The following is an 11,218-nucleotide window of genomic DNA, read 5'->3' as shown; positions in this document are numbered from 1 at the left end:
ATATGATGCTATGTTCCACTGTGCTGCTTCATGTTAAATACTTTAGTGATTTTTCCCTGGGTTTAACCTACTACTATTATCTATCAGTCTACTTACTCAATGATGTAAAGCTTTTATTGCTTATGTATGGCCTGCAGACTTGTGTTTTCCTGTTCTTTTTCCTTCTACCTTTGGGGTTTATTTTGTATCATTAACCATTTGTATTTGCTCTCAGTTCTGTTTAGCATATTATAAAGCTGGATGTTTACAAATCAGTGAAATGATCACAAAGTGTCCCTTATAACCTCCCCATTGCCCTGCATCTTTGTGTGTTCCCTGTGATCAGGAGCCGATAGGGCTTTTCACAAGGTATTTGACTTGGCCCTTTAAGCCTCTGGCAAAGGTGCAGGACTTAGGCTTTCCCAGTGTTGATTCTGCTTTATGAAAGCAAAGAGTATGGACAGGTAGAACCAATAATGGGCAGAATAAAAGAAGAAACTGATGAGCTCTGTCCCAGAAACTCAGCCTGCTTTTGGACATGGTATTCTTTTAGCTGCCTTGATTCAATGTGCTCATTTAGTACTGCCCTGAGGTAGAGGAAGAAAAACATTAAAATAGTTGGTCTTGAATACAATGAATAGGTTTAAAAATGGAAGCTCTAGTTCTATGAATCTTAGTAGTTTGCCAATATATTATTACAGGAAGTGTAAGAAACTTTCCTTTAGAAGATGCCAAGATAGCTGAGAAAGCATTTCTTTCTGGGTACCTAAAGATAACCATAGCATCAAATACATGGTAAATTTTATATTTAATGGGATACCTTTTGTCATATTCAGTCTTTATACTCCCAACTTTAGCCAAATGGGCTTCTTAAATTAATAATTTTTTTTAGCTGAGTAAACATGCTTACCTTTTCCCTGAATAAAATGCCTCCTGCAATAAGTCATGTCCAAGTGTTATATGTATAGTATTAGCAACTAAACACTAAAAACAGTGCTGGCATTAAAACTAAATATATATATATATATATACATTAGCTATTTGGAAAGTTCTTGTCTGTTTACAGCACTGCGTTATATAAAATCTAATTCCTCATGCGTGCACTTTCTTTCATGAGTCTAAAGTGAATGATGTAATTTTTTAACAGATTGTGTAGTGATATGTTTCTCAGTATTCAAGAGAGTTTATATTAAGTATGTAGTTCAGCTCTCAAAATAGCTCCTCTTTCATCTGTAATGCTTTTAAGGCTTACAATTCCCCCATAAATTTAAAATGGCAGAGCTTAGAGATCTTAAAGATCAACAGTTACAAAGATTTCTGGGGAAAATGTAAGATTTAAAGAAAACTGTTAAATTATGAAGTACAAATGATGCACAATGGAGAGTTTGGCTTCATCAAAGTGATTCAGTGTGGTCTCTAGATGTATTTTCAAAGTTTTAAAACCACTTCATCACATGCAAAAGTAGAAGCATTTCAGGATTAAAACACCTTTCAGGGGGTAGTTAGGGTCTCTGTCACCCAGGCTGCAGTGGCATGATATCATGGCTAATTGCAGCCTCTACCTTCTCAGGCTCAGGTGATCCTCCCATGCCTGGAGCTGGGACTATAGGTGTGCACCACCATGCCCGGCTAATTTGTGTATTTTTTGTAGAGACAGGGTTTTGCCACATTGCACCCAGGCAGATCTCAAACTCTTGGGCTCAAACAATCTAGCCACCTCAGCCTCCCAAAGTGCTAGGATTACAGGTGTGAGTCACCGTATCTGGCCTAAAACACCTTTTTTTCCTAAGCATGCACATATTATTGTATCTTCAAATCCACTGTATCCATGATTATTTGAGAAAATGAATTAAAAGTCATGTGCCCTAAGTACTTTTATGAAAAATAAATACTTTATAACTTGCTTTTGCTCTTTAACTATGAAATGAATTAATCTAGGCCAACTTTCAAATGTACGTTTGGGAGTTGTTGGGTTTTGTCCAGGTCGAGAAGACTGCCTTTTTTTTTTTTTTTTTAAATACTATTTTCAGTTTCAAATGCTCCTTTGAAATATTAACATTCAGTAGGAGATAAATTAAACTTTAAAAAAAATTTATGTTCACGTAGTTAATTCTGCTAGGTAAACATAGTAAGGCATGGCAGAAAGAAAAAGATAACATGAGTCCTGGCAGAAAATTCCCCAGCTTAAGCAGAAGCAGCAAAAAGATTAAAATGTAGTCTCTTGCCCGTCTCAGTTGTCAATCATCAAATTAAATTTGCCATGTAGGTGAGAACCCTGGATTTTCGTTGTAGATAATCTTGGAGCTATTCCTAGAGAAATAATTGAGGAAATTAAATACCTCTTTTTGTTCTTGTGTCTCTAAATATGCTTTGTAAAATTGAATATGCAGAGAAAAAAAGTAGGCAAATTTAAAGCATGCATTTTCATGCCCATCCCTGTGGCTTCCAGAAGAATTAGAGGCTGTAAAATCTGAAAAGTCATGACTTTTAGCAGCATATTATCAAATGAGGGATTTTTTTTTTTTTCTAATTGAGATTTCTCCATGTAGTAGCCACCACCGGGTCTTTTTAGGCTCAACTAGACGTGGAGACTTGCAAGATCCAAATAGGCCACCCTTGGTGTTATATTCACTTTGCAGGACACAGGACAGGAAACAGAAGCAGGACAATGTTAGGCATTGTTATTCCCAGGGGTCCTCACAGCAGCGTAGAGAAGAACCTCTGGCTCTCAAGTGACAGCGTAGATGCAAGGAGATGAGAGCCATCTCGGTGAGTGCAGTCACCTTGGTCTAGAAGCCCTATGTCCCAAATAGGACCAATATTTCTGAAACAACTCTATTAGCAGAGTTTGCATAGTTCCTGCAGAGGACATGTCAATTCGAAGAGTCAGTACAGCTAGGGAAGCCCAAACCTGTGGCTACCCACCAGGTATTTACAGTTGATTCACAGTTCTCCCAATTCAGATGTAGCATAGGAATTTGGAAACATTTTTGCCATAAGCCATGTTACCTAGTAACACAGCTGATGTCCTGCCTTTATGAAATTTCCAGAAGAACACAGCAAGAGGGTTGACCCAAGGTCAAACTCATTCATAGAGCAGGAGAAAGGGTTTTGCTAACCCTTTTCCCACACTGCACAACCTGGGAGTTAATAAATTCTGTTATATTTCATCACCAAGTGAACTTTTTCTGATTAATTTCCAGCCATCTGAGTTGATTCTAGATAGAATTATTTGGCACATCTAAAAATCACTAATTTGCATTCTCCTATCATGCTTAGAGGAACAGGTTGTAAGAGTGGTTCCTTAGGGAAATACTATTTTTCCTATATGCTTAAAAACAAATTTCCAGGGATTTAAAATATATTTAGTTATATTTAGTAATAACCAGTCCTAAATCAGGCTGACTTTCTGTCTAAGAGGGATTTGATATCCTCTCTGGTTAATCCCAAAGAATGTTGGTAATAAGCTGATACCTGCAGACATATGTGTTGCTGTCTTATTTCTTTAACAGGTATGCATTGAGACATACATAAGCAGCTGTCACCAGCGTAGCATAAACACTGCTGTGCGGGCGACTCTCAGTCAAATGCTGAGTGACTTGACTTTACAGTTACGACAGAGGCAGGAGAATACGGTGAGTCTGTGACACCCCCACGTTCATCACCTTCCTGGTGGTGTCTGTGTATCCCACACCCGAGGGCCCCTCCTGCCAGGGCTGCCTGCCTCCTGAAAACAGTAGGAAGGGCTTGCTTGTTTTAAAAGAACATTTATTTGTATACATTAAGCTCTTTAGATGTTTGCCTGTTTCACCCCAAAGCTTTGAGAATTGCTTTTCCTCATAGTTTCTGTAATTCTTTGAGTTATTGTTTTAAAACTTATTTTTTAATCATTGTTTTAAAACTTCTCATACTGAAAATTTTTATTAGAAATATTGTGATACATTAACAAATATTGGAAGTAAATTTGAAATTAAGAAAAATGAATATAATTTATTACATGCTTTGAGGTTGGGTATGTTTCCCTTTGTTAACTAAAAGATGGTGGCAGGAGGCCTCCCTCACCTGCTGGGGCCTTCAGGGCGAAACTGAACTAACTTGTCTTCTCTCTATCGTCAAAGGCCATTAGAGCTTTTTGCTCTGAACTTGAACAGATTGTCTAAAATGAGCATTCCAGGGGAAAATGTAAATGTAATTAGCTCCTTGTATGTATTATCTTCTGGGAATGTTAATGAGAGAGTGATTCCTCTTCAAAATTGGTGTTTTGTGTTTTGTGTAATAATTTAGATTAAAATCATTTTGAAATCTACAAGGAGTGTTCTGAAATGACATTTGTTATTTATTCAAATAGAAAATCTCAGTTACAGCTGGGTGTGGTGGCTCACGCCTGTAATCCCAGCACTTTGGGAGGCTGAGGCAGGCAGATCACCTGAGGTCAGGAGTTTGAGACCATCCTGGCCAACATAGTGAAACCCTGTCTCTACTAAAAATACAAAAAATTAGCCAAGTGTGGTGGTGCACACCTGTAATCCCAGCTACTTGGGAGGCTGAGGCAGGAGAATTGCTTGAACTCAGGAGGTGGAGGTTGCAGTGAACTGAGATCACACCACTGCACTCTAGCCTGGGCGACTGAGTGAAACTCTGTCTCAGAAAAAAAAAAAAAAAAAAAAAAGAAAATCTCAATTAGCAAGTCCCAGATATCTCCCTGAAATTAAGTTTATAAAAATTAGGATTTCTTATTTACCTTCAACTATTTGTAATTTTTAATTTCAATATTTTCTAAATTTTTAGAAAATCACGGAGTTGAGGGGAAACCTTAAGAGATATCTAGTCAAAATTCTTTTTTCCCTCATGTTTTAAACCGTGAGAAAGGTGAAGCTCAGAAAGATGAAACTGAACCCTCTAAAAATGAATGAGCTATCCAATGAAGTGAGCCAGAAAAGTAAACCCCTGGTCTCCTAGCTGACTGCGCAAGTACAAAGTCTCAGTTAATATGTGCTCCCTGGCAGCAGTGTTGAAAACAAACCGCTAGATCTGAAAAAGCAAATTTGATTTTTTTTTCCTTTTCTGTTTGCTGTATCCAATTCCCCAAGTTTCTATTAAAAATTTTTTTTAACCCCCTTGAGATATTTTCATACTTTAGCTTACCCCCCTTGCTAAAAACAAATTTTTCATTTATAATGGATTGGATTAATAGGCTAGTATGGGAGTATTTAGTTTTAAAAGAAATTAAAATACATAAAATCAAAACGTATTAAGAGAAAAAGTTTTTAATTGATGTAAATCTAAGATGTTGAGAAAATCTTATAATAATACACTCATATTTCATCCTTGGCTAATGGAAATATTGAACCAAACACTATATTATGAATAATATCTTAATATTTTAAAATGAAACATTTAAAATCAAACTTTGTAATTTCAAAGTGCTTTCAATTATATGAGTTCATTTAATCTTATTTTAAAAATTTTAAGTAGGAGAGTATTAGGTTTCAAGTCAAATATTCCAACCTTTTAATTCATACTGCTCTTCTGTAAGAATGGCAAAGGTATGGCTGTGGAGGTGCAGTTGATACTGTAGAGGCTGTCTGTCTCCATCCTGGGTATTATGTGGCTAATAAGGCCTTCTGGTCCTGCTCATCGTGGACCATCTGGACTCACCCCAACCGGAGGCAAGATCTCAAATTAGGTGGAAAATTGGTGTTTCCTGTTATTTCCTTTCTATTACTCATGCAGTCCCTGGAGATGTAATTCCATGTCCCAGAAAACATAGTTCTCAGGATGCTGATATTTGAAGCATTTGTGATATCCAATGGAGGGAGACGTAAGTTTTGTCACATAAGAATTTAGGTATTTTTTTTAAAGCTCTTAAAGTGGAATCGTCTGTAGGAATGGAGAGGTTTGCTCTGAAGAGGTCACGTATTCCCCTGGGGAACACTGAGCATTCCCTTGGGAAGATATGCGTATTTTCTAGCACGGCCTATCACTGTGTAAAAGAAAATTTTTAAAATCTCAGGACCCCCAAATTTTTTATGCCAACAAGAAGGTTAAGCCTGGAGGCTGAGTCATGTAATACCCTCTTCCAAATGAGTTGCTCCTACTAGCGTTATGCATTAGCCAGACCACCTCAGAAGGGTAAGAGGCCTCAGGCATATCCAAATGACTGCCCCCACAGATCACTCTTAAGTCAAACTTTGCTGGCCTCCCATAAAAAAGAACATGCCTATTGTAACTTTAGATCCGCAATCTAAGTCTAGCTCCTAAAACTAAAGTCTGTTTGATTCCACACTGATAATGTTGATTACAAGCCCATCTTTAAAGACAAGATCCATCATTCTTCTATGTACCCAGAGATATCTGCATAATTGATTCTTCTGTTACTCCCATTTTTTTTCTTCAAACATTCACCTTATGTAAATTTAGATTTACTGGGCACTAAGTAAAATCTCACAAGCATGTAACGATTTGCATTACTGCCTACCTGTCCTTCCTACATGCCTTCCTCCTTCCTGTAAGGAAATGTAGAAACCTCCTGAAATGTAAAACCTCCTGAAAGCCTCTGCAGAAAACAGCCACAGGTGCAGACAGTCACAGCTCGCGTTTTTCCCAGGTGTGCCCGAAAGCTGTCTTAATAAACTTCGATTGACTGAGATACTTGCCTCAGTCACTCATTTCAGTTATGAACTGGAAAGACATCATGGGCCACCACAAAATTAGGAAGGCTAAATGCAGTGGAAAGAAAATAAATAATGTAGAATGCCAAAATCACTAGCAGGATGTGTATCTTCAACCTAATGTTTATCCCCAGCTGCACCCCAGGACAGATGATAATTTTGATTTTGTGTCATCACAAATCCTACATATTATCCAGCTTTATTATTGAATTATTTTAGGTAACCTAAGCTATTGTTAAGTTGTAAATTACTAATTTCAAAAAGTAGAGTTGCTACATTTAAATATTTGGGGCTGAAGGATGGAGGGATTCTCCTACCCTTAAATATGACTCAAATGTGTTTCCTCCAGAAAGTGTTGTTCTCAACTTGACTTTAGCCATTCTGAGCTGTAGATACTGACATAACATTTCACAAAAGTTGCTGTGGAAGCAGCTGAGCTTGCAAATTAATGAACAGAGAATGGTAGAAATATGTGTCTGTAACAAGTTTAAAAATCAAATTAGCACCATGGGATGAGTTACATGTCCGGTAATTAGTTGGCATGAAAATACCTCCTTATTATCTCTTGGTGCAAAGAGGTAGGGAGAATAAAGTGTCACCTTCTTAGTCTCTTCTCAGTAGTTGCTGAGTTATCCCTGCAATGGGAAGTAAGTCTGATTATTTGTAAATGTCTTTTCCTTCCTATTTTCCCTTCCCTCATGGTTCTGTCTCTGCCCTCATAGTTCTGGATGTACCTAGCCAACAGCAGCTGGCTCGGTACAGTTAAAATGCTCCCCATCAAATACAAAGATGGAGATTCTGACCAGTGGTTATCTTTGTACCTGTATTTTGAAGTCCAGGAACCTAATCCTGCTTATGCCCAAGAGCCTGTATTTATTAGAGGCCATGGACAGTGTCAGCTGTAGCCTTGGAATAGGTTGTTCTCTGTGTGAAATTAACTCATCTCTTTAGGCAGGCATTGCCCCAGCTCACAGCCCAGCATCCTGGAATCCTGGGAGTTTAAGTGCACCAAAGGGTTTAAACTTCCAGGAAGTGTCCACGAGGCATGTCCACATGTTTGTGAGGACACTCTTAAATGAATTATTTTGGGAACTGATAAGCTCAGTTCCAGAGATAATAATTTTTCTCATAAACACCATGAATAATGAAATGCTCTCAAGAGCTGGTGGGTGGGGGGTGTGCTCAGGCAAGGTAGCTGAGCCCAGGACACTCCAGAAGCCATTTTGTGTCCTAGAATTTTCCCAGCGTCAAAGAGTCAGGATTTTTCTTGCCTGAATCTCCTAATTGTGTGTGTGTATCTCCCTTACTAGATAATTGAAAACCCAGATGTCCCACAGGAATTCGGGAATCAAGGTATTGCATTTGATTTGTACTAGTTCAGTTTTTAAAGCAGCTGTGAGAATGCCTACTGAGTGTTTGGAGTGAGGGGTACAAAGATGTCTAGGAGCTCTCGGGTTGTTTTACCATTCTCTTGGAGGTTGTGCTTGGCTTTGCCTTAGGTGGCATTATTTAATCAGCTGCTGTCTTTCTTCTGTTCCTACATTCGCTTATGCCAACCACACCTGTTCCTGATCCAACTCTGTGAGGGAAATTAACACTTCACATACCTCTCATTTGGAGGCTGGCTTTGTTAGTTACTTCATTCTCCATGAAGTCAGGTTTAATTGCTAAAATGAGAATAACTGGATAGAAGATTGTAGAAACCTGATTGGCATACAGTGTTATTGCACCAGAATTGTGTTTGTCAAATACCAATTTTTTGACAAGAATGTTGAGTCATCTCACAGGGCCACTTGCAGACAACTCAATTTAAAGATCAGCTGAAATCAAGTTAAGGAACCTTCATTCTGACCCACAGGAAAAGAAAAAAATATAGAAGTCCACATATATAATTAACCAGCAATTTAGTTTTTAAAAACAGGTTTGATACTATTTTCTGAAAGTATGCAAAAATAATATCTGATTAAAAAATTGAAATTGAGACTGAGTAATTTTTTTAAATATTGGAAAAATCTGCTTTTCAATTATATTTGCCAGTTAATAATAGTGAGAAGGAGATGGAGGTGAGGAGGAGGGGAAAAAAAGGGAGAGAGTGAAAAGGAGAGAAACAGCTTAACAGCCACAACTAGGAGAGGAAGAGTATTTGAAAGAAATGAGAAAGAGACACGCCTTAAGTCACATTCTAAAGCATCACTAAAGTGTATTGTTTCAGTCCCATGATGCTACATTCTTGGGCCACGGACTGGAAGGTGCCCTGTTCAGTTGGATGCTCTCAGTGACATGCGCTAAGATGTTCCATCTTCCTTTCCTCTTTTTGGCTATGGTGTTCTCATAAAGGTTTCACTTTAATGTAGGATGATTTTATAAACTAAAAAGGAGGTCTGCGTCTTCTTGGTCAAGAATATAGCTAAAAATATATAATAGTAAAAAATTGACAGAGGGACTCATTTAATGTTTATCTAAAATTGAGCTTGAGGACTACTTGTGTGGGTTTTATTAATCTTAAACTATGTTTTATCATTTCTTTTCTTTATTGCTGCATTTAAGATCTTAATTCTGAGGAACAGCCATTTATTTCTCTTTCCCTGCTTTCCTCCAACTTTACTTTCTATCTTACACGCTTGCCATTTTCTCTCCATCTTCCTTGACGTCACCATCATCATTCATTTATACATTCATCAGATACTTAGAGCCACATTTATAATGACCTTTACAGGTTTTTATTTTAAGGAACAAATGCTTCCACTTGCTGTTTCACATAGCCTGACAATTCTGTGAAATTAGTATTATTTATCCCATTTTGACGGAAGAAAAACTGAAGTTTGCCCAAACTCACACAATCAGCAGTTTTTGACATGTAGTTGAACAGATTCCAAATTTCCCACTATGCTTCTGTGGGAGTTTTGGTTCTAGCCTCTGGAAACTAGAGCACATTTAGAGGGAAATTTTATTTTTCTGATATCGACTATTGCTTCAGTATCAACAAAGACCATGTGCCCTACAGATGCTCAACAAATAAAGTAGGTAAAGATTTGGCTAAATTATTTCGCCCCATTTTTCTCTGATTTGTTAGTTCCAAAGCCCATCTTTTCCCACGCTACCTTATTTTATCTCTCTGGGATACTATTCTAATCAGCTCAGAAGACCCAGAAATTAAAGGGTCAGAATAGGGAATACACACATAGACCACTGGCCTAAATATTAAGAAAATTGTTGTCTATCATGATGTTTTTGAAATTACTAATTTCCCTTTGGTAAGTGTGAGTGAATTTTATTGATAATAAGAAACAATCTATTATTTTTTTTCTGGACTATCTTTTTGAGTGTCTTGCTTTAGAAAGAATAATTATAGGCCATGCGCGGTGGCTCATGCCTGTAATCCCAACACTTTGGGAGGCCGAGGGGGTGAATCACCTGAGGTCAGGAGTTCAAGACTAGTCTGGCCAACATGGTGAAACCCGTCTCGACTAAAAGTACAAAAAATTAGCTGGGTGTGGTTACAGGTGCCTGTAATCCCAGCTACTTGAGAGGCTGAGGCAGGAGAATCGCTTGAACTTGGGAGGCGGACGTTGTAGTGAGCCAAGATGGTGCCACTGCACTCCAGCCTGGGTGACAGAGTGAGACTCTGCCTCCAAAAAACAAAAAAAGGAATAATTACGCTTAATTCTTATCATTTCTGTGATCATCACTTTGGTGGCCTAAGGGCTTCTCCACATCTGAAAATCATCTTTTCAGTCTCAAAAACCATCTAAAGTGGAGGATGGGAAGGATGGTTCAGGGAGCTTGTCGTGCCCCCTGTTGATGTCTCATGCCTGTAACCTCCTCTGTTTTGAAGGGTCAACAGTGGAGTCCCTCTGTGATGATGTTGTCTCTGTACTCACCGTCCTATGTGAGAAGCTGCAAACCGCCATAAAGTAAGTGCCCTAACCATTGCCGCTTTTCTTTACTGGTGGTCTCCTTCTGAAATAACCTTTGTCTACAGCATCACTTCAAATTATGGATTATAAGATTGTAGGGACTCAACACTGGTATTTACTAAGGAATATATTCTGAAATTTGGCGCAATTCAAATAACCAAATACCATTACTAGAGTATATAACTTTCTGATGTGACAATGGGAAGACAAGACCTTACAGAGAGCAGTTGCTTCCTGGAGCATGAAGCTGAGTGGGAAGAATCTTGGGCTGAGTGCCAGTTGGTGTAAGAGCCGGTCCTGTCTCGGCCAGATCTCAGCTGTGTCCCGGTGCGTGACTCTTCTCATCAAACTGTGCTGCCCTTTCTTCCTCTATCAAATGACAGCATTGGACTGTGTAATTTATCTCTATTTCTTCTAACATTCCAGAGCCTATGAGCTCACACAACCGGCTTTAAAAAGAGCATGTTACTCTGACTTTTACTTTTGTTTTTGCATATCAATTAATATCTGAGTTCACTTAGGTGATGCCTGCTGCTCCATCTTTCTGTGCAGTCATTAACAAGACAACCTGTGCACCTGTAGTAAAGCCAAGTCATAAAACACCAGACTTTCAACATGGGATGAAAAGTCTCTACCAGCTACATATGTCAT

The 11,218-nt window shown here is 38.3% G+C and overlaps 1 protein-coding gene across 2 annotated transcripts in view; it reads left to right on the top strand.

The window, feature by feature from the left end:
* Positions 1-11,218, top strand: part of ARFGEF3 (ARFGEF family member 3) — a 189,846-nt gene that overhangs the window by 79,576 nt on the left and 99,052 nt on the right. For both annotated transcript variants that reach the window (XM_017848989.1, XM_017848991.1), the window contains 3 exons: positions 3,492-3,614; positions 7,961-8,003; positions 10,486-10,564. In XM_017848989.1, the coding sequence (XP_017704478.1) occupies positions 3,492-3,614; positions 7,961-8,003; positions 10,486-10,564 (245 nt within the window). The remainder of the gene's footprint in view (positions 1-3,491; positions 3,615-7,960; positions 8,004-10,485; positions 10,565-11,218) is intronic.

Source organism: Rhinopithecus bieti, unplaced genomic scaffold, assembly GCF_001698545.2.
Source record: "Rhinopithecus bieti isolate Rb0 unplaced genomic scaffold, ASM169854v2 scaffold_31173, whole genome shotgun sequence".
Taxonomy (NCBI): domain Eukaryota; kingdom Metazoa; phylum Chordata; class Mammalia; order Primates; family Cercopithecidae; genus Rhinopithecus; species Rhinopithecus bieti.
The sequence above is the reverse complement of the archived record's forward strand: the minus strand, read 5'-3'. Positions and strand labels throughout refer to the sequence as shown.